This window comes from Carassius carassius, chromosome 40 (assembly GCF_963082965.1).
Source record: "Carassius carassius chromosome 40, fCarCar2.1, whole genome shotgun sequence".
NCBI lineage: Eukaryota > Metazoa > Chordata > Actinopteri > Cypriniformes > Cyprinidae > Carassius > Carassius carassius.
The window spans coordinates 14,135,148-14,157,864 of NC_081794.1; the positions used below are offsets into that span (position 1 = coordinate 14,135,148).

At 42.4% G+C, this 22,717-nt stretch overlaps 1 protein-coding gene across 4 annotated transcripts; it reads right to left on the reverse strand.

The window, feature by feature from the left end:
- Positions 1-21,277, reverse strand: kctd17 (potassium channel tetramerization domain containing 17). 4 transcript variants are annotated; one of them, XM_059532120.1, is made up of 7 exons: positions 20,747-21,277; positions 11,734-11,842; positions 4,896-4,987; positions 4,521-4,619; positions 3,163-3,288; positions 2,783-2,905; positions 1-245 (listed from the first exon to the last, which is right to left on the reverse strand). In XM_059532120.1, exons 1-6 carry the CDS (start codon positions 21,092-21,094, stop codon positions 2,807-2,809), a joined length of 873 nt encoding a protein of 290 aa, XP_059388103.1. In that variant the 5' UTR covers positions 21,095-21,277; the 3' UTR covers positions 1-245; positions 2,783-2,806. The 4 variants fall into 4 exon arrangements, with proteins under 4 accessions (XP_059388103.1, XP_059388102.1, XP_059388105.1 ...); XM_059532119.1 differs by having other exon boundaries at positions 4,473-4,619; XM_059532122.1 differs by lacking the exon at positions 2,783-2,905.
- Between the last annotated feature and the right edge of the window lie 1,440 nt (positions 21,278-22,717).

Genomic DNA, 22,717 nt, shown 5'->3' on the forward strand with positions numbered 1-22,717 from the left:
TAACTGTAAGTCTTTCTTTAATACCTTAGGTGACTTTTGTTTTCAGGAACATTTCAATTTAAAACAATGACATTTTTTGCTGCTGGATGTGAAGTTCTTGTCTCCCGCTAATACCCGTTGTTCAAGTCAACAAATCTAAAAAAGTATGGCTATAAAAACAGCATCATGAACACATGATGAAATGGATTATTTAGAAAAATAAAATTATTTTTATCCTACATCCGGGACCCATGGATCTGGAACAGCTGCAAGAGAGTTGGAAAAGGCATTATATACATAGGCATTGAGGTCAATAAAATCTTTTTTTTTTTCATAAATGAATTATATCATATTCAGAAATTATGCATCAAATTAACCTAAAGTGACAGTGTTACAAAAGATTTTAAATAAATGCTGTTCTGACTCTCCTGAAAAAATTATCACAGTAGCCACAAAAATATTTAGCAGCACAACTATTTTCAATATTAACGGTCCCGTTCTTCGTGATCCCATGTTTTAAACTTTAGTTAGTGTGTAATGTTGTTGTTAGAGTATAAATAATATCTGTAAAATTCTAAAGCTCAAAGTTCAATGCCAAGCGAGATATTCGCCTACAAAAAATGACCCGTTTGGACTACATCCCTCTAGTTCCTGCAGTAATGACGTCACTAAAACAGTTTTTTGACTAATCTCCGCCCACATGAATACACAAAAAAGGGGGCGTGGTCTTGTTGCACTCCGACGGAGAATAGGAAGAGCTGCGTTTGTCGCCATGTCATCGAAACGCTGTTATTTTCATCTCGGAGTCCAATCACCTTTGGGCTTCCCAGGGACGCTGTACTTGGAGATCAATGGTTACAATTTATGTTTAACTCGGTTCCCGAAAATTATAATTCACATGTAAAACTATGTGCAGCACATTTTGCTGAGGACAGCTTCCTCAATCTCAATCAGTTTAATGCCGGATTCGCACAAAGATTATTCTTGAAAGATGGAGCAGATCCCTCTTTGTCTGGAGAAGGCGTTGTTTATGGACCACAACCGGTAAGTGTATTTTATTATGTAAGTTGGTGCGTTTAACAGTTTCTATAACTTAATACACAAAGGGCAACGCTGTTTAGCTTTGTTAACTAGATGTTGGGGCTGTGCAAAAAAATCGAATGCGATTTTCATGCACATCTCGTCTGTAAAAACGCTCCTGTGATTATAAGTACATCTCCAGCACGTGCGTTCTTTTACTGTCTATGGTTCAGATCAGCATTGCCAGGTTTTCAAAACAAATCTTGCCCACTTGCTTCTCAAAACTAGTCCAATCGCGTTTCCAGGAGGGCAGCGCGCGCTCAGCTGGTGTCGAATCACAACACAGGAACCGCTGGCCCAATCAGAACTCGTTACGTATTTCTGAAGGAGGGACTTCATAGAACAAGGAAGTCATCAGCCCGTTTTTATGACAGTGAAAACAGCGGTATACAGATAAGTGAATTGTGTGAAAAATACTGTGTTTTTTTACATGCGAAACATGAACACATGTTATATTGCACACTGTAAACACAATCAAAGCTTAAAAAAAAACACGAAAAACGGGACCTTTAATAAAAAGGAATATTTGAGCACCAAATCAGCAAATTAGAATGATTTCTGAAGGATCATGTGGCACTGAAGACTGGAGTAATGATGCTGAAAACTGTGCTTCACATCACAGGAATAAATTCCATTTTAAAATGTACTAAAGGTTATTGAAATGTAGTTTCAGTTTATTATATTAAATTAAAAATAAAGTTTAAAAAAAAATTTGCACCAAAAAGGTCTAATATTTGTAAAAATCAAAAATTTTACTCTGTCAAAAAAACTTTGCAGAAACAGAAGTAAAAGCCAATTGCTGTGATTGGCTAACTAAGTTACACCATATCCATGCCCACTTTTGCAGCATGTTATGTGTGTTGAAACTCAAGAAGCCCAAATCAGATCCAGAGTCAGAGGAAATCGAAACAGCGCAGCAATTGCACCAGGCTGTTTCAGCGTGGAAATTATTTTTGCTTGCTTGATTGCTTAATTCTCAGTATACATACTAGCATTAAATTTTTATACGTTATTTGTACAAATCTTGATTCTCATGAATTTCATGATCCCTTTAAAACTTTTCAAACTGTAATCAATTTCAAACTGTAATAATATTTCACAAGATTACAGTTTTTGCTGTATTTTTGATCAAATAAATGCAGCCTTGGGGGAGCGTAAGAGACTTCAAAAAACAAAACAAAAAATATAACAGACCCCAATCTTTTGAACAGAAGAGTATGTCTACAGTAGTACATAATTACTTGTCATTTCTGATATGAATAGTGTAGCGTGTAAAATATGCCTCCTTGTATATTCCATGTAATACAAAGATAATTTTTGCTGAAGATTTGGATATGGGTTGAGATGGAAGTGACTCAATAGCAATTTATGGAACAAACGCTGTGCTAAAAATTAAGGGGTCCCAAATCCCATTTTAAAGCTATATTTATTCAAGGTGCACAACAGTTTGTTTGCACACTTATGAATTGTTTTTAATGGAATAGTTACTTACAAGGGAAAGTCATGCTTGGGAGTTGCTAGGAGGTGAAGGGTATTTCCCTTCAGTGCACCGTTCTCATAAAAGGCTTACATAAGAGGGCTTTTTTCGTTTAATATAGTTCTATTGTTGTTTCTTTGTGATTGTTTAATTTGGTGCACTGAAATGCAGTTTACCGAAACCCTCCGACTACTAAAATTCTGTACATCTACCACTAATACAACCAACATGATGGGATTGCCTCACCAATTCCTTTGACAAAAGTTTCTACTAATCTCTAATCCACTCATTGGGGGTGGCATTTCTCTCTCCCACTGCCTCCTCCTCCTCTTCCTCCCTCGCTCCATTTTCCTCCTGTGTGTCCGAGGTCTAGTTGTGTTATGAGTGGACAACAGGGTGAACAGAAACCGGAGGGATCGCAGCACAACAGATGATGGCATAGCAAAAAAAAATGAAAAAGTATTATGAATATTTGAAGAGTAGGTGTGCGAATGGATAAAGGCTACTGATGTGGAATGAGATGAAGATATGCAGATTTTGTATGATGTAAGCATGTTTTTGAGGAATTAGTCACTGTGCTTTAGTGTTTGTGAGCAGGCACGGAGAGTGTCTGTAGGTGCTCCAACCTTAGTCTTGTGGCTCTGCTCTGTCCCCAAACCTCCACCCGAGGTATGCAGCTCTTTTGACACCACACAGAGAAATTCAGCCTGGTCCTCTGTTCCATAGCTGTAAGATGAGCCAATGTTCACCATCTTGAAAAGCAAGGAACAGCCAAGAAAAAGAGAGGGCTTTTATTATTACACTTACTTGAGATCAGAGGAAAGGGGTAAGGAAATAAAGGAAAACATCAAGATGGATCCAATGCCTGGTCAGCTGTACCAAAAACATCTTCATTGCTTTCATTAGAGACTGGTCAGGTTGGTCAACCTTAGTTAGTCTTCCACCAACTGATTAGTCTATTGATGAGGTTTACCTAGTTTTCTTTTGAGTTTGATTTAGCTCCAATGTTTTTTTTTTTTTGGCTGTGCTTTAAAGCAACATAATTAGTGGACAACTTCTCAGAGAGGAGTTTAGTGTGTTGATAGTGATGATTTTTTTACTTGATGGAAGCTTTGTGTTCAAGTATTTAAACTCTAATCAATATTTGATGTCTAACTATTTACTTACTTGGCAAGTAACCATTTAATAAGCAGGATAATGTACATCCAGCCGGCTGTTATCGAAAAAGACAATGCTGGCTGGATGTCTATCCCTTACTTAGCATTGATATATTTAAATGTTGAACCTTTTAAATGTTTGTCTGTGTACATATGCAGTTTTTGGATGTTGCATCATGTCTCATGCTATTTTTCAGTGTCTCACACCATGAACACTGCATTGAAAGAGGATAGTTTGCCCAAAAATTAACATTCTGTCATAATTTACTAATGCTCATGTCATTCCAAACCTGTATGACTTTGTTTCTTCTGTGCAGCACAAAAGTATATTTTGAGAAATATCTGTTAGTTTGTATTTGTTCATCTAATGGAAATAGGCACCAATGTTGTTCGGTTACAAATGTTCCACAAAAATTATTTTGTCTATCACAGAAAAAAGAAATGCATGCAGGATTAGAACGGTATGACATGGAGTAAAATTACCAATTTTCATTTTTGGCTGTCTTATCCTTATCCTGTCTTATGTGCACAATATCAGTGGGGATATGTAAAACTACATCTTGACAAAGCCGGAATAATATCATATAATTTGAAATTTTATCAAAAAAAAAGAGGGTTTGGTGCAACTGACCATGTTAAATCCAGTTGAATGCAAATGTCAAAAAGTTTAATTTCACACTTTAGCTACATCACTGGACTCTGAATCTGAGGGGAGAATTGGACACTGGGAGCATTAGGATCAGGGGAAGGGAAATCAACTCCGTGTCAGTCCAACCCACAGTCCAGAGCAGTCCGGGGCGGGGTTTTCGGCAGGCGCGCACGCTGACCTGCTCAAACTTCCAGCCGTCCGACATGGTGGACACCATCTGGGTCAACTCCTCTTCCTGACACTGCAACACCCGGTACACGTGCTTTGGTGGTACCTGCTGTATAAAAGACAGAGAGAGAGGGTGAGGATTGGTGAAGTGTAAAAAAGGAATGTGGTGGGAAGTAGAAGAAAACAGGAAAAGCAAGAAAAGCAAGTGTGGGTGGGAAACTGATGGCTGTTGCATAAGCACAAAAATACAGTCATCAATGTACAGTAGAAACTGGGATGGACAGAACTACAGTGCTGAGAAAGTGAAGAAGCTGAAAAATGGATACTAATGAATAGAATAGAAAATGAAGCTACATGGAGGAATGATAAAAGCCCTGCTTATTACCTGTGTGGCCTTGGAGTCTCGCTCAAGAATCCTCTCTTTGATTAATTTAATCAGCGGTGTGATGTTGTAGAATTCTGCCTCCTCCAAAACACCTGAAGGCACAGACACACTTTGCTTTTAAAAACTGAACTTGGATGTGGTTACAGTTGTTTCGACTATATATGCTCCAATATTGAAATTCCAAATAAATTAAAAGTAAAACACTAAAAACTAAAATGAATTATTGTAAATTGCATCACTACATTATAACGTACAGTATGAAAAACATTTATTTTTAGATTTGCTAAATATTATATTCAACAGTGTTTTTTCAATTATTAGTGTTTTTTAAGTATTAGCATTAGATGAAGGCAAGGAAAATCTAAATTAAAAATAGTGGAAATGAGAATGTACAATTAAATCCAATAGTGCTGTTAACTCGAAGTATATATATAAAAAAATCATTTGAAATAAAACTAATAAAAGTAGTTCTCTTAAGAGAGCTCTCTCGTACTGCGTCTTAGCTAAGACGCTACGGGAATAGTCTCTTTTCACGAAATACTGAAGCAAAAAATTATCCTTAATTTTGAATTTTTGTAAAGCGCATTTGCAGCAGCACACAGCCATAGGCAAGACGGCTCGCTCGCTCATTGGCTGCTCTGCGGCAACTGCACAGCCTATCGAGCGCAGGCTGATGCATCGCACCCTTCATGCCACTTCCCGCCGAAACGGGTGTGGCCCAACCCTATAAAAGGAGCTCAAAAAGGCTGACTCACCTGATTTTTCATCTCTTCAGCGAAGCTCACGCATCGCTGGATCACGAGGAAGCAAGCGCCGTTTGATAAGCATCTCAGCGAGACGAGCCACTTCTGAAGCTGCTGGCCTTCGCCGCCTTCCACTGCCGTTCCTGCTGCGCGTTCCAGCGCACATATCCTTTCAATTCTGTTATATCCAACTGTTCTTTATGCGTGTGTGTGTGTTCGCCCTGCGACACACACTCGTAAAAGAGCTTGCGTCTTTTTTAAGATGCCTTCCTGCGGCTCGTCAGAGCCCCACTCAGCGAGGGAGACCGGTACGTCATCTGTGTCTCCTGCCTGGGTGAAGATCATGCAGCGCTCGCGCTCGCTGACGGCGGATGCCCTCACTGCGAGCTGTTGCCATGGTGACTCTGAGGACTCGCTTGGCCTTTTTCTCTGAGCCTGCATTCTCCGCTGCGCTGAGGCGCCGTAAAAGCGCCGCTTCCAGCGGATTCCGGAACCGTCTTCAGCTCAACCGAGCCTCCCCTGCATCGCTTCCCGAGGGGCAGCGCCCGCTGTTTGCCGCCACGTCATCCGAGGAAGTCGATCTCAGGGCCGCGTCGGGGGAAGAGGACACGAGCTCTCTGCTAGCTTCGGGCAGTGAGGGTTGGGCGAGCTCCGAGGATCTCGCGCCTTCTGCTCAGAAGCCCAGCAAACGAGCTGACATCGAGAAGGAGCCGAGGCGAGTGCTCACGCTCGAGTGGTCTGCACCAGCGCCCCCCCCCCCTCTAGTTCCCGGCTGGATGGTAGTTTCCTTTCGGATGAGCGTACTTCTCAAAGCCCGCCTCATTTCTTCCTGAGCTTCACGATGAGGTGGCAAAGGCTTGGAACGCTCCATATTCAGTGCGAACTCGTTCATCTGTCTCACTAGCATTCTCCACACTGGATGATGCTAAAAACAGTAACTACCAGTCACTTCCGCCGGTGGAACAGGCGATAGCGACGCACCTTTGTCCGCCCTCTGCTGGGCGGCGGACGAAAGCGGTGTTGCCATCTAAAGCCTGCCGAATGACGTCACCTCTGCTCGCGCGAATCTTTCTGCTGCTGAGCAGGCTGCGTCAGCGCTACACACGATGGCTGCAGATATTCCAGGGTGATCTCCTCTGTAAACTGGACGAGACGGGACCGGAGGCTATCTGTCTCGCGGATTTTAGGAGTGCTTCGCTACTAAATCCGCTGCACAAGCCATGGGACGAGTTATGGCTTCCGCTATGGTGGCTGAGAGGCATCTAGGGCTGACGCTCTCAGACATGGCAAGCGCTCCGGTTCTGCACGCCTCCTGCTGCTTCATCGAAGCGCCGGTGTACGAGTTCCGCTGTGGCCGAGCTCTCACCCAAACGCGCCGCTGTTTCAGTTCCAGGAATTGTGACTGTCTCAGCGTTTTATGCAATGCGCAAGCCTGCACAGTTGCCCGCTTGCCTGCACACAAAAGCCGTTATCACAACAGCTTCAGCAACGCAGCTCGAGACCCCGTTCTCGCTCTATCGGCCGTCGCCCCGTGCCGCGGGGACCACGGCAGAGGATTACGGTGAGGCCGGAAGCCCCAAAAGCCATCCTGGGAAAGCGACGGTGTACGAGTCTTCACGGCCGAACTTTCACCTAAGCACGCCGCTGTTTCAGTTCCAGGGATTGTGACTGTTTCAGCATCTTTTGCAATGCGCAAGCCTGTACGCTGGCCCGCTTCCCTGCACAAAAAAAAAATAAAAAAATAAAAAAACAGATATTTCCCGAAAAGGTGTAATTTCTGGTGTCCCGGCCACGGCCGATGGTGCTATAAATGTAGTGACGATGCCCACTGCTCAGTGCCCATCTCCACATATAAGCACAGCCCTTCACACAGGGCTCGCGCCCATAAAAGCGACTCAAGTCGATCGCGCGCACTGCATAGTAAACGTGCCCACTCCTCAGTGCCCATAAACACTATGTCACACGCGTCATGTGGTTTCTGTAAAAACGAAACCCGTGCACGTTCGTTCTGCCCAGGCAGACAGCGAGTCTAAAGCAGTAAATGTGCACGCTTACAGCCCACAATTACTCACAGACAGCACGAGTCCCACAGGACCCGCTCAGCCCTCCCTCACTCGGTTAAGCACCGTGGGGGGGTCGAGGACGAGCGATCTGCCCGCTGTGATCAGCGCGCTCCCCACCTCAAATGTCACAGGCTTAACGCCCATGTTAGAGCACATCGAAGCGCTGCCGTTGCCCAGCCAACAGAGCGCGCTTCGCATCCAACGCCTAGCCATTCATGCAGACGCATGGTCAGCGCTTCCAGATGTTTCGGATTGGGTGCTAGACATTATAAAGGGAGGCTACTCGCTACAGTTTTTTTGACGCCCTCCGCGCTTTTTAGCGCGTGTCGAAACTACGGTCAAAACAGAGGTAGCACACCTACTTCGAGCCGAAATATTAAAACTGTTGAGCAGAGGGGCTGTGGAGCCTGTATCTCAAGCTCAAAGCGAGAGGGGGGGGCTGTACAGCAGATACTTTCTAGTGCCCAAGAAAGGCGGGGGGTCTCAGACCCATACTGGATCTAAGACAGCTGAGCAAAGCATTGGCGAAACGCAGTGTCAAAATGCTTACAACCAGGAAACTCCTCGCGCATATTCGCAGAGGAGACTGGTTCATGTCAATAGATCTGAAGGACGCGTATTTTCAAATACAGATAGCGTCACGTCACAGGCGATACTTGAGATTCGCCTTCGAGGGCCAGGCATACCAGTTTACAGTCCTGCCGTTCGGCTGGTCCGTGGCTCCTCGTACGTTTACGAGGTGCGTGGACGCAGCGCTCGCTCCTCTCAGACTCAGAGGCATGCGAGTGCTGAACTATTTGGACGACTGGCTGATTCTGGCTTAATCACGAGCGGAGCTCGTGGAACACGGGGCCATTTTACTCGATCACCTCGAGAAACTCGGTCTCAGTGTTAACTGGACGAAGAGTTCGCTGAACCCCAGTCAGACGAGACTGTTTTTGGGTATAGCTCTGGACTCATGTTCCATGACGGCATGGGCATTCAGCCCGCAGCGAATTCTCTCTGCTGCGGCGCGACCGTTTCGCTCAGAGAATTTCAGAAGATGCTGGGTCTCATGGCCTCAGCATCTCCAGTTCTTCGGTTGGGCCTGCTCCGCATGCGCCCCCTGCAGTTCTGGCTGAGAGCGCGGGTATCTGGTCGGCTGCGTCTCAGGGTCAATCAGAGCTGCGTTACAGCCCTGAAACCCTGGACGGCGAACGACTGGTACCAATCAGGTGTAAGCCTGGGGACTTCCTCGAAAGTGAAGATGGTGTCGACGGACGCCTCCACTTCGGGATGGGGAGCGCTGCTCGAGGGCAGACCGTCCTTTGGCCTGTGGTCAGAATGGGAAAAGCTCCATCATATCAACTGTCTGGAAATGCTGGCAGTGGAGAACGCGCTGACGCGCTTTTGTCCCCGAATCAAGGGCCGCCACGTCTTAGTCCGTTCGGACAACATGTCTGTGGTGTCCTACATAAATCGCCAGGGCGGTCTCGGGTCCCGAAACCTGTACAGGCTGGCGGAACGCCTCCTGGTTTGGGCTCAGCGCAACTTGCGCTCGCTGAGGGCAGTTCATGTGCCTGGGCTACAGAATCTGGGTCCAGACAGGCTGTCCAGAGACAACATTCCCACGGGCGAATGGTCTCTACACGCGCAAACAGTCCGGCTGTTGTGGGAGAGATTTGGCAGGGCGGAGGTGGACCTCTTCGCGTCCCACGAAATCGCTCACTGCCCCGCGTTCTTTTCCAAGAACGAAAGCGCGCTGTCACGGAGATGGCCGTGCTGCCCGCTTTATGCTTTCCCTCCCGTTTCCCTCCTTCCGCAGGTGATAGAACGAGTGAGAGAAACGAGATGTTCAATACTGCTTGTAGCACCTCTTTGGAAGAACCAACCATTGAGGAGGGACCTCCTCTCGCAGGCCAGGGGCTCAATTTGGCACCCTCAACCAGAGTTGTGGTCCCTCCATGTGTGGGCGCTCAACGGTTACCCGCTGATCTCTCAGTGGGAGTGCTAAATACCGTCTCTCAGGCTAGAGCTCCGTCGACACGACGGCTGTATGCCTCGAAGTGGTCGGTGTTCTCCAGCTGGTGCACAGCTCGGGGATGTTCACCCCTTAGTTGTGAGGTGACGGAGGTTCTCTCCTTCCTACAGGAGCTGTTGGATAGGGCAGAGCCCCATCCACGCTCAAAGTTTATGTGGCAGCCATCGCAGCATTTTCTGAAACAACGCTCGGTCAGTCAATAGGAAGGAACGATTTGGTCGTCCGCTTCATTAGAGGAGCTAGGAGGCTGAATCCTCCCAGACCTCCGTCAGTCCCTATGTGGGACCTCGCGGCGGTTTTGGAGGCCATGAAGGGTCCCCCTTTTGAGCCTATCCAATCAATTAGCCTCCAGCATCTGTCGTTCAAGACAGTATTCTTGTTGGCTCTCGCTTCAGTGAAGCGTGTGGGTGACCTGCACGCGCTCTCGGTGAGCCAGTCGTGCTTGGAGTTTGGGCCTAATGACTCAAGGGTCATACTCAAGCCTAGGCACGGTTATGTGCCGAAGTCCCTCAACACGCCGTTTCGGGCTCAGGATATTGCCCTGTCGGTATCAGAAGAGGATGGAGATTCGAGTCTTCTTTGCCCTGTTAGGGTTTTAAGAGCTTATGTGTCTCGCTCCGCTGTCTTTCGACAGACTGAGCAGCTGTTTGTCTCGTTCAGTGGACGTTCCAAGGGAATGGCTGTTTCGAGACAGACTCTAGCCAGATGGATAGTTGACGCCATAGCGTTAGCTTATGCTTCCAGGCGTCAGAGCACACTCCACAAGGGGCGTCGCCACGTCGTGGGTGTGGTCTACTGGGATCTCCTTGCAGGATATATGTATGGCGGCAGGTTGGGCCTCGCCGTCTACATTTATCAGGTTCTATAACCTGGAGGTTCCCGCCTTGCAAGCAAGGCTGCTGTCGGTATAGTCGAATCAGGGCCCTGATGGGAATTCTGAATTTGTGAGCGTTATGCGCTGCCGACTGTTATATGGGTAGTTTTGCGTAAGACCCGCATTGCCACATTGGTCAGGCCTTGCCTCGGCTGTGTGATGTCATATTGCGGCATCTACGGGTGCTGCTAGATATGGGATGGAGGGCTTCCCCCCCCTCCTGTCCTGGACTCTCTGTGAGTCCCTCGGGTGACTGTGCACTGTAAATCCTGGGCGTTGCTTCAGGTTTATTGGTGTGTGATCCCTGCGCGCACGGCGTTTTACATGGGGTTCCCGTAGCGTCTTAGCTAAGACGCAGTACGAGAGAGCTCTCGTAAGAGAACGTACTCGGTTACTAACGTAACCTCGGTTCTCTCTAGAAGAGGGAACGAGTACTGCGTTCTCTGCCGTGCGTACGATTCACTCTGGCTGCTTCGGCGATGAAATAAATGAGGTGAGTCAGCCTTTTCGAGCTCCGTTTCGGCGGGAAGTGGCATGAAGGGCGTGAAGACATTGGTCTGATGTTGCATCAGCCTGCGCTCGATAGGCTGTGCAGTTGCCGCAGAGCAGCCAATGAGCGAGCGAGCCGTCTCGCCTATGGCTGTGTGCTGCTGCAAATGCGCTTTACAAAAATTCAAAATTAAGGATAATTTTTTGCTTCAGTATTTCGTGAAAAGAGACTTTTCCCGTAGCGTCTTAGCGAAGACACAGTACTCGTTCCTCTTCTAGAGAGAACCGAGGTTACGTTAGTAACCGAGTACGATATAAATAATACATGATAAACCTTAAATAAAAATGTGAAATTTTGTCATGGCAACTAAATGAATGTACTAAAATGACTAAAACTGAAATCAAAGGAAGTAATAAACTAAATAGCAAAAAAAAAATTAAACTAAAAATATAAAAATAAAATAATAAAAAATATCAATATATAATATAAAAGTATATAAATACTAATAAAATAACAATACCAATAAATTGAAAAAGAAAGATAATCATATAGTACTAATGCATCCCTGGTCATGTGTTATTAAATATATATTATAGTATAATATTTAATAAGCTGACTGACAACAGTTAAGAAAGTTAAATAACAGACCTTCTTCTGCCAGCTCCTTGTTATAAACCAGCTTCCCATGTCGCAGATAGTTGAGTATGGGCCCAAAATAGGTAGGGTCTCGGTCAATCACATAAGCACCAGATTCATCCTGCAAAAACAGATCACAGCTCTCTCATTGATTAGTTGTTTCATTATGTGCGGTGTAAATGTAGAAATATCATTTAATCAAATATGTAGGCCTAATATTATTTAAAAATAAATTCACATTGCTTAATCATGATGCGTTTAACATTTTACTATTTAATATTAGATATTGTTAATATTTAGTCCGAAAAATACGGTAATATATGTTTTTTTCTCTTTCTACATGTTATCTTTATCTACAGGTAATGAACACATTTAATTAACATTTATAATTAACATTTAGCTATTATTTCATTAATGCATTAATTGACTAACGTCGATAATTATTTTATCACAGTTATTTTTTATTATTATGAAAGTCCATTGGTTACTGGCTCGGAATACACATACAGACATATCATGGGTCACAGGAGGGGATTCTCCCGATCAAATTATTTAGGCTAAAGCCCAACTTATACTTCGATAGCATGTGAAGACAGCAGAGAAGCGCTCGTTCAACACAGTGGAGTGCATTGTTTTGTTAACTTTGTGGTTTATTATTTTGAGTCGTATGGGACACGGTAACACACAGCCCTGTCACAATATATTGCATAACTTGTTATTCTATAACGAACTCTAAAATATTTTCTATAAAAACATTAATGTCCTGGCAGTGACAAATAGATTGTTTTATTGAATTACATTAATGTTATAAATTAAGATTTACAAGAAATATTCTAACTGCTACTGTGTTAAAGGAATACTACTGTTAAAAAGCACCTTATTTGATTAAAGTGTTTGCAAACCAAATGTCATTACACTTTTGTTCATATAGCAGTACTTTTAAATGAAAAAAGTGCACAATACACTACCTTTGATTGCATTATTAGTTTTCTGCATAATGCGATTCATTGTGATTAATCGGGATTCAAAATTTTAATCGTTGTCCAGCACTAATACAAATTTGATTGATTCCCTAGACTGCCTGATGTTTATTAATTCCAGTGATGATAATGTTCTACTATGTTGTCCGTTGTCGCTGTACGTAATCATGTCACTGGAATTCGAGTGATTGCTGTCCCAACGTGCAGGGAGTCAGAGAACTTACCAGAGGCTGAATTTGTGTACATGATCTACTGATTCACGAGCTGGTGAGCAAGGGAGCTGATTGAGATGCACCCTAAGAGATTTATTCATCATATATTGTAGATTCACTGATTATAAATGGGGTGTTTTTATATTATAAGCATGATAATATTGTGTATCGGCGAACTCACAGGTTGACGATAGGACGATATGAAAATGTAGCATATCGCCCAACACTAACAGGATGCTCTGAACAGTACATAACCCCAGGGAATAAAAATGTGACTTGGCACAAGAGAGAAAACAACATTAAAGGAAAGGGCATGTGGCAGTGAGCACAGGTCACATTAGCATGGCCACAGTATTTGTCCCAGAATTGCTGAGGGTCTCCTCTTTGCAATGAATTAACCTTAAGAGCTCGGCACAGCTTTAGCAAGAGCAGGACATCATGTAGGCTACAACATGCCCTACAGAGAACATTACACAACTGATCCAAGGGCACAGAGCAACAAGAGAAAAAGGGAGTGCACAGAAGCACACAAGGGTGAAAAAGGTAAAAAGAAAGAGGAAGATGTTGGCAAGACTGAAAATGCACTGCAATGTTATAAAACCACTATAATAGAGAAAGAAAGCATAAATGGGATAACTTACTGCAGATTCAAATGAACAACATACCTACACAAAAAGCTATTTATCATGTAGCCTATAGCAAATGAAAAAAAATACTGGCTTTGCCAAGTACTGGTGCTCACCAAGGCTGCATATATTTGATCAAAAATACAGTAGAGTACTATTTTATGACATTATTACCATTTTAAATAATTGACTTATTTTAATGTATTTTAAAAGACAATATATTTCTGTTATGGTTAAGCTGAATTTTCAGCAGTCTTCAGTGTCGCGTGATCCTTCAGAAATCATTCTGATAAACCGATTAGTGCTCAAGATATATTCTTGTTATTATCAATGCTGAAAACATAATAGATATAAAAATAACAAGAATATATCTTGAGCACTAATATAATTGCATAATTGAAATAAAAATATTTTGTAAAGTTATACATTTCTTTACTGTCACTTCTGATCAATTTAATGTGACCTTGATAAAAGGATTTCTATCGAACAGTATTGTATAGTTTAAAATAAATAATGTCAAATACAGTTACAGTAATACAAAATACAGCATGTATGAAATATTCTTTTTCACCTTCCATTCATTTTGGACCCAGCATGACTCACTCTAGATTCATGTCATGGACACGAACGGCATACAGAGTTGAAAAGGCATCTAAATATTTCCATTCGCTCCATAAAATCTCCCAGACAAAAGTAGCACAGAACATCATTTGCACATGCACACACAAATGCCATTTTCGAAACAGCAAGTGCAGCAGACAGCCTCACATTAGACATGACTAGACTTGACAGCAGGCATGACAACACCTGCGCATGACTCCTGCAGTGCGTCAGAAGAGACAAGCTGTCCCCCCCGCTGGGTATTTCACAAGAACAAGAGAACACACAGGGGATTTACTTAATTCTACGGTATATGGCTTAAATGCAAAGGATTCAGCCTTCTAATTTCTAATTCATCTATCCGTGCTCATCTTGCATTGACATTTAACTCTGCAGTTGAACAAGGAAGTTTAAGAACCAGGTCCTGATGGGAAACTAGCTGCATCCCATGGGAAATATCTGGTAGGCAAACAAAGAGCTTATTAATTTCAAAACAGAACTGCATAATAACCTGTGCCACGTAAAGCCACACAGCATTCTATGAGAAAGCTGAAAAAACTATTTGAACTTAATCAATTCTGGCTTATGTTAAAAGCACATTCTCATTCAAGATGTAGGGAAAATACCTAATAATATTCACTGTAATAATAGTCAGTACCTCATCATGACAAAAAAAAAGTAAGACACGTCTTAAAGGGGTAGTCCACCCAGAAATGAAAATTCTGTCATCATTTACTCACCCTCATTTCATTCCCAAATCATGAGTCTTTCTTTCTTCTGTGGAACATAAAAGAAGATTTTTTAAAGAATGGTTTCTTCCATTGTGTAGACGAAAACACACACACACAAAACAATTTAAGTCAATGGGATCCAAAACCGTTTGATTACCAACATTCTTCAAAATATCTTCTTTTATGTTCTAAAGATAAAACAAAGTCATACCGTTTTGGAATGACACGAGGGTGAGAAAATCATGACAGACTTTCCAATTAGAATTTCTCAATTACAAACTATTTTCTGGCTCAACGCAATGATTCTAGAAACGTAAACTCTTTAAATGCATGTAAACTAGCAGTGAAGAACAGACCAGGCCAGGAATAGAACAGAGAAGCCTCCATAGATATTTTTGTGCCCGGCTGGGAGTCTTCAAGGTGCCATGACTCTAATCTCATTAGAAGAGTGTCATGAGCAGTGAGAGAGCACAAAACACCACAGCGGCCAGTAATAACTGAGCTGTGATGGGAGACCGTCTGTGCCTCGTCACTTACTGTGGGGACGGAGGTACTTTGAGTGTGGAATAAGTGGGAATATAAGAGGATAGCTTGGGAGGGGATGGATACTGTTAGGGGAAGAGTACCATTAAGTCAAATACTTTTTGTATGACTTAGTGCTGTAAGATTAAAAGAGTAAACAGGAGCTACAAAATAACATACAGAATATGCGTAAAGCTCACAACATTTCCCCAAAATCACAAAGAAAAACATAAAATGTAAAACCGAAATAGGTACCTTATTGCAGGCTGTAGGTACTGGAAATATTGAAAAATTATATTTGACATCCGATTAGAAATACATCTATGTTTATTAGATTTGGGCCTTCCGAGCAGACACATAAAGACATCTGCCAACAGGAAATGCTCTATGTTTAAAGCAATAATCGAGTTGCTCTTTGGTACATTCTCAAATTATTCTAATAAAAGGATCGTCAGGTTGTACACAGACTTAAGTAGGCGAAGTTAGTTGATGCAGATCTAGTGCTGCTGTGGAATCAGTCAAATACCATTTACTCAATTTGTTGTGCTGATAATATTGTTTGTACCAAGGCTGTAACGAAATATTCAAGATTTGGAGAGTCAAAGAAAAGATTTAAAAAAGGAAATTACATAATATATTAATCTTTGCTTCCAGAAGAAAACATTTTATTGCAGTGGGTCAGTGATAAGACCCCCTTCACACAAGAGTTGGCGAATGTATGGTGATATTTGCTTTGGTCCCACTGGAACTTCTGTCATGTGCTCTACATTCTGACAGATCAGTTCTATCAGATCTGGATGATCGTAGGCCTCCTTTCACTTTGCTTATTTAACATCAAGTTAAGTATCCTATAACATTAAAGATACTACACACAAAAATGAAACTTCTGTCATTATTTACTCACCCCCATCTTGTTCCAAACATGTATGACTTACTTTCTTTGTGTGGAATATTAAAAAAAATAAAAAGATATTTGAGGAAAAGTTTAAGTGTCTATTGAGGGTGAGGAGTCACGTGCCGATTTGGGTTGATTTGGGAGGGGTCTGAGCGGTCTGAGCCGGTCGGCCATGATGGTAGGACACGCTATCGGTTGCAGGGGCAACGCCTTCAGAACTTCACAGGCGCGACTAAACATTTCAGAGCTCTTTAATTTTTGCGCATTTATTATGTCGGCGGAACAGAAACGGATCTACGAATATGAGAAAGAAATGAGGAAAGTAAAGCAATGCAGAAAGATAAGGCGAAAGAAAGGGGACCTTACAGAAACAAGCTCACACCAAGTGCAAAACAGCGGTTATGAGAGTGAGGAATTTTCGTCATAGCACAGAGCCCCTCCCCTCGATATCACAGTCTCCGTCATGTTGGCAAGACATTTTTACCATGCCTGGAAGTTACTGCTGCGTTAAAAACTGCTCCAGTACCTCACACGATACATATGGAAAACATAGGAATAATGGAATACATTTTTTTTAGGTTACTGGCTCCCTATCAAACATCGTAAAGATTTAAAAATATTGCTTATTTCTTATAAAGCCCTGAATGGTTTATAGGGCTGTGACGGTTGCCATGACAACCGTGTCACCGCGGTGGTCGGTTGCTACCGCGGTTGTCTACTGCCACCCGCGGTAGTGCACGTGACGTCACAAACTCTATAGCAAGCATAATACAACGTTTTGTATATAAGTGTAATAACTGTAATAGTTGCAAATTCTAAGTCTATGGTAATTAACAAATTACCTCAAACACAGCGTTTCCTTTAGATTGGAAGATTTGAGCGCAAGAAATACAGTTTATGCATTCAGCAAATTTGTTTAGTGTTGGGCGATGGATCTTGTTGGGAAAGCAAATACCACATCACCGATCTGGAGTCATCTTCATTCATGTCACCCATCGGCGTTTGCACAAGTTCTCGTGATCGCAAACGCTGGCTGGTCAGGTTTGGTGAGGCTTTCTCCAAACTGGCCAAATACAAACGAGACAGCGATAAATAAAAGATGGTAACAAGAAATATGCCAACGGATTCCTATTTCAAAGAGAGCGCGTGCAGATGAGGAGTTCGCTACTGAGCTTGCTTGGTGGCGGAAAAGTAAACCGGACGCAACAACCGCGTTGCGACAGGTTTAGTCTGTCTAGTGTCTATACAGGACATTTGAACTCTGTGTCAGTACCTCACAGACCGGACGGGGATTTATCATGTCGTGTTGTGCTGCATCCAGTGTAGCATCACTGATTATAATGAGTATTTTGTCGCACTGCGTCTCTCGCGTCCGTTAGACAGGGTGTATTTAACTTTCTTATTTAGGCTACTTTCTTGTAGCCTAAATAAGCATTATTTCTTTGATATTTATTTTAGTGTTTTGCAGGCGGCGTTCACTGACAGAAGTGCTCAAATAAACACGAACTGACGAGTTAAATAGGATGTGTTAGATGAGTGATTTCTAGACGTGCATACATATAAATATATCCTGTATATAATATATATAAAATATATTACATGCATGCACAGTTTAAGTCAGCTTTAATCACCCTTTTTTGGTAATTCCATGAATTAACTGACCACGACACTGCTTGCATATTAGTTTATTTCGCAGTGAATGGCCATCCCTGCCCCTACGTTAAACTGGAAAAAAATGATCGCCTTCGTTAACGAGCAAATTTTGACACTAATGTTATATATTTATTTATTTATTATTATTTAGGTTTTTTTTTCAAACACCGTGCCACCGGCGGTTGTTGGTCCATGACTACCGCGGTGTTAAAAATCTGCCACCGTCACAGCCCTAATGGTTTAGCATCTCAGTATTTGAATGAGCTCCTTTTACATTATAATCCTCTACGTCCGCTACGTTCTCAAAACTCAGGCAATTTGATAATACCTAGAATATCAAAATCAACGGCGGGTTTCCTATTTGGCGCCTAAACTCTGGAATAACCTACCTAACATTGTTCGGGAGGCAGACACCCTCTTGCAGTTTAAATCTAGATTAAAGACCCTTCTCTTTAACCTGGCTTACACATAACATACTAATATGCTTTTAATATCCAAATCTGTTAAAGGATTTTTAGACTGCATTAATTAGGTAAACCAGAACCGGGAACACTTCACATAACACCCGATGTACTTGCTACATCATTATAAGAATGGCATCTACGCTAATATTAGTCTGTTTCTCTCTTATTCTGAGGTCATCGTAGCCACCAGATCCAGTCTGTATCCAGATCAGAGGGTCACTGGAGTCACCCGGATCCAGTACGTATCCAGACCAGATGGTGGATCAGCAACTAGAAAGGACCTCTACTGCCCTGAAAGACAGCGGAGACCAGGACAACTAGAGCCCCAGATACAGATCCCCTGTAAAGACCTTGTCTCAGAGGACCACCAGGACAAGACCACAGGAAACAGATGATTCTTCTGCACAATCTGACTTTGCTGCAGCCTGGAATTGAACTACTGGTTTCGTCTGGTCAGAGGAGAACTGTCCCCCCAACTGAGCCTGGTTTCTCCCAAGGTTTTTTTCTCCATTCTGGAGTTTCGGTTCCTTGCCGCTGTGGCCTCTGGCTTGCTTAGTTGGGGTCACTTCATCTACAGCGATATCGTTGACTTGATTGCAAATAAATGCACAGACACTATTTAACTGAACAGAGATGACATCACTGAATTCAATGATGAACTGCCTTTAACTGTCATTTTGCATTATTGACACACTGTTTTTCTAATGAATGTTGTTCAGTTGCTTTAAAGCGCTATATAAATAAAAGTGACTTGACTTACACCAAGCGCAAAACAGCGGTATTTGGAGAAACTCTCAGGCATCCAAAATATCGACCCATACAAGCTCCCTGCAGCGCAATGGCACAGAGACCTGGACCATTTAACTCCATGCACACATATAGACATTGTGAATCATATTGTTTTTGGTGTAAGTTACTACACAATTCAGGAGTTTAAAAGCCACAAGTCTTTGGAAAGTTACGAGGCTTTCTGCTGTGGCTGGGTCCATCAAACCTCCAGGTGGTGAAAACAGCGTTGTACTGGCCAAAGTAAGTTTATTCACATGTGTTTTAGTGTGCTGTAATTACACACTGCATTTAGCATACACTTCTTAACCAAAATGACAAAGTAACTTAAATAACTGCCACTGTTTCGTAAAGGCTAGATTGTAACGAGATGTTCAATGTACACAAACGTTTCCAACATGTTTTGATGTAGGCTAAAGCTGTGTATGTTTAGTTATAATTTGATTTTAGCCCAATGACACATACTGTACCGGGTTTTTGTGTTGGGGGCTGCAAAGTGGACAAACCAGTTCTGGGTTGGCTAGGGTAGTTAAATGTGTGATTGCCAGATGTAAATGTCCTGGTTAGAATAAAGCCATTAACAGCGTGAATGCAAGGTGACTTACATCGTGAACAATATAATTCACAATGTCCATATGTGTGCACGGAGGTAAATGGTCCAGGTCTCTGTGCCGCTGCAGGGAGCTCGTATGGGTCGATATTTTGAATGCCACTGTTTTGCGTCAAAGGGCTCCAATGTTGTCTGGTCTCCAAGATTCTTCAAAATATGGTCACAATTGTAAATTATTTGAAATTGAGATGATATATATTTCCTTGGTTTATTAGGACAATAATTGGCTGAGATACAACTATTTGAATACCTGGAATGCGAGGGTGCAAAAAAATCTAAATATTGAGAAAATCGCCTTTAAAGTTGTCCAAAGTCCTTAGCAATGCATATTACTAATCATAAATGACGTTTTGATATATTTACAGTAAGAAATGTAATCTTTATATCCTAATAATATTTGCCATAAAAAAAACAAAAAAAAAACATTTGTTGTCCAGGGTCACATATTTTCTTTTTTTGAAAGAAATGCATACAGGTTTGGAATAACATGAGGGTGAGTAAATGATGACAGAATGTTAATTTTGACATTTTAATTATGATTAAATAATTAATAACCTTTAATATATTATGATTTAAAAAATATTAAAAAAGTTAAACATTATGCTTATTCGTCATTACTATTATTATTTAATATTTAAATATTAAACAAGTTATTATCTAAATGTAGATATATCTAAAATATCTAAATGTAAAATGTAATTTTATGAGATTCAACCCAGTGAGGATGTGCGGATGGTCCAAGAACTTCCCTCTGTACAAACTCAGCTTCAGGTGGGCCACATTATCTGATAAAGGCATCGTGGAGTAATATAGATATTCCTGGCTAATAACTGCGACGGGGGTCCGCGTTAATAAGCAGCGCAGCACGTGTGCATCCATCTGACTGAAGCCCCTTCAGTGCATCATTAACACACTCCTACACTAACATCACTCGCTGCTGTCTTACCGTGTCTGAATGTAAGTCCTGCTGCTGACACAGTCGGTACAGAAATGAAGTTTGCTCCTTCAGCAACGTTTGTCGTGTCGTTAGAAACACCGTCCCCCCGACGTTGAGACGGACCCATTTGCCGTTATTGCCTCCGGTAGTATTAACAGCTGAACCGTTTCCTATGATATTTTCAAGGCCGCCGGATTCAACAGCAGCAGATGTGACTGTTGTGGCTCCTTCGCTTGCCTCGTTGTCTTTGTTTTTATTATTGTTGTTGTTATTATTGTTCAGATTGCTGTGCGTTGCTGAGAGGGATCCCGTTTCCGGGAAAGGCGCCGCCGTTTTTCCTTTGTCCTCCGTTGCCATTAGGGAACTACACTGAGGCTGGCGTGCGGTGTGTAAGCAGGCTGTCGGTGCGGCTCGGATGCTGTTCTGATGCCGTCCTGACTCCTGCGGTGAAGGTGAAGCAGGGTGCTGCCCGTTTCGTTCGTATCATAGAAGTGGAATAAGCGCGGCGGTTGATTGGCTCGTATCCTGCGATGTGTTCGTCCCGCCCACTTGCCCAGCGTCGATGCACTGCGCAGATTATAAAATGCTGGATGTATTCAGGGTGCGATTTGCCGGGTGGGGGGGCTGATGGGTGCGTGGGATTTGGTCAATGCATCCCTGCCTCTGCTTAAATATTTTTATATAAATTTACCCCACTACCCTCAAAGTGATCAGTGCTACTACACTAGTGGCAAGACGGATCACAAAACTTATCACGGATCCGTGGTCTGATTAAATTCAATTTTCTTATAAAATGCGCTACTTTGGCAGCCTCTCTGTATTCACCACTCTCTCTGCAGATTTGTTCAAGGTCTCGCCCACGGCGATATCTGATTGGTTACACCTCACAAGTAATAGCCTATCAACACTTGCGAGATGGTCAGCTGCCAATGTCTTGACCCCAAAAAATTCTAACAAAACGTTTCTCAGTGGTTTACAGTAGTATCGAATGTACTTAAAAACATATTAAAAGTTTACCAAAGTTTGGCTCCAAGAAAGGCCCCGTTTTTCAAAATGGCTGCCGCCAGGTCCTTAAAATGACCATTACTCCTTTGTATTCCTCCTAGACCAGAAATATTGGTGCCTGATACATGTTTTTGCCATGTAACAAGTCCAATTATATATTAAAGCAATTGGTTACAAGCATATTTATGGGAAAAATATGTACAATTTCCCTTATGTACAGGTACATGTAAAAAAAAAAAATAGAATATCATGGAAAAGTTCTTTATTTTTTTGTAATTTAATTTAAAAAACAAACCTTTTATATTTTACATTCATTGCACATGCATAAGCTGAAATATGCTTCAGTATCTCAAAAATTTGTAAATTTTAATATTTTCTCAAAGATCAATCAAAAAAAGATTTACAAAAAAGAAATGTTGAAGATCTCCAAAGTAGGTTTAATTATGCACTCAATACTTGGCTGGGGCTCCTTTTGCAATTACTGTCTGTGGCACTGCAGGTTGCTTTAATGGGGCCTTCAGCTCCTCTGTATTGTTTGCCAGATGTTACTTATCTTCCTCTTCACAATACCCCATAGATCAGGGACAGGCAACTCCGGTCCTGGAGGGCCACTATCCTGCAGAGTTAAGCTTCAGCCCTCATAAAAACTCACCTGCCTGTATCTATCTAGTAATCCTGAAAACACTGATTGGCTTGTTTAGGTGTGTTTAATTAGGGTTGGAGCTAAACCCTCGGCCCTCCAGGACCGAAGTTGCCTATCCCTGCCATAGATTCTCTGTGAGGTTCAGGTCAGGTGAGTTGGCTGGCCAATCAAGCACAATAATATCATGGTCAGCAAATCACTTGGTAGTGGTTTTGGCACTGTGGGTAGGTTGTGAGGGTTTTGCACTTTGTTTTATGTTTTGTTTCTTGTGTATAGTCTCAGCACATGGCCTTGTTAATTGTTTTCTCGGTCGGTTTAGCCCCTCCTCCTTG

What these genes read in the sequence shown, in the direction of transcription:
- kctd17 (XM_059532119.1), bottom strand. Translation starts at nt 21,094, where the DNA reads ATGGCAACGGAGGACAAAGGAAAAACGGCGGCGCCTTTCCCGGAAACG. An exon ending in AGGACTTACATTCAGACACG is followed by an intron (nt 11,843 to 20,746) that starts GTAAGACAGCAG and finishes CTGTTTTTGCAG; the next exon opens with GATGAATCTGGTGCTTATGT. An exon ending in CAAGGAGCTGGCAGAAGAAG is followed by an intron (nt 4,988 to 11,733) that starts GTCTGTTATTTA and finishes CTGTGCCTTCAG; the next exon opens with GTGTTTTGGAGGAGGCAGAA.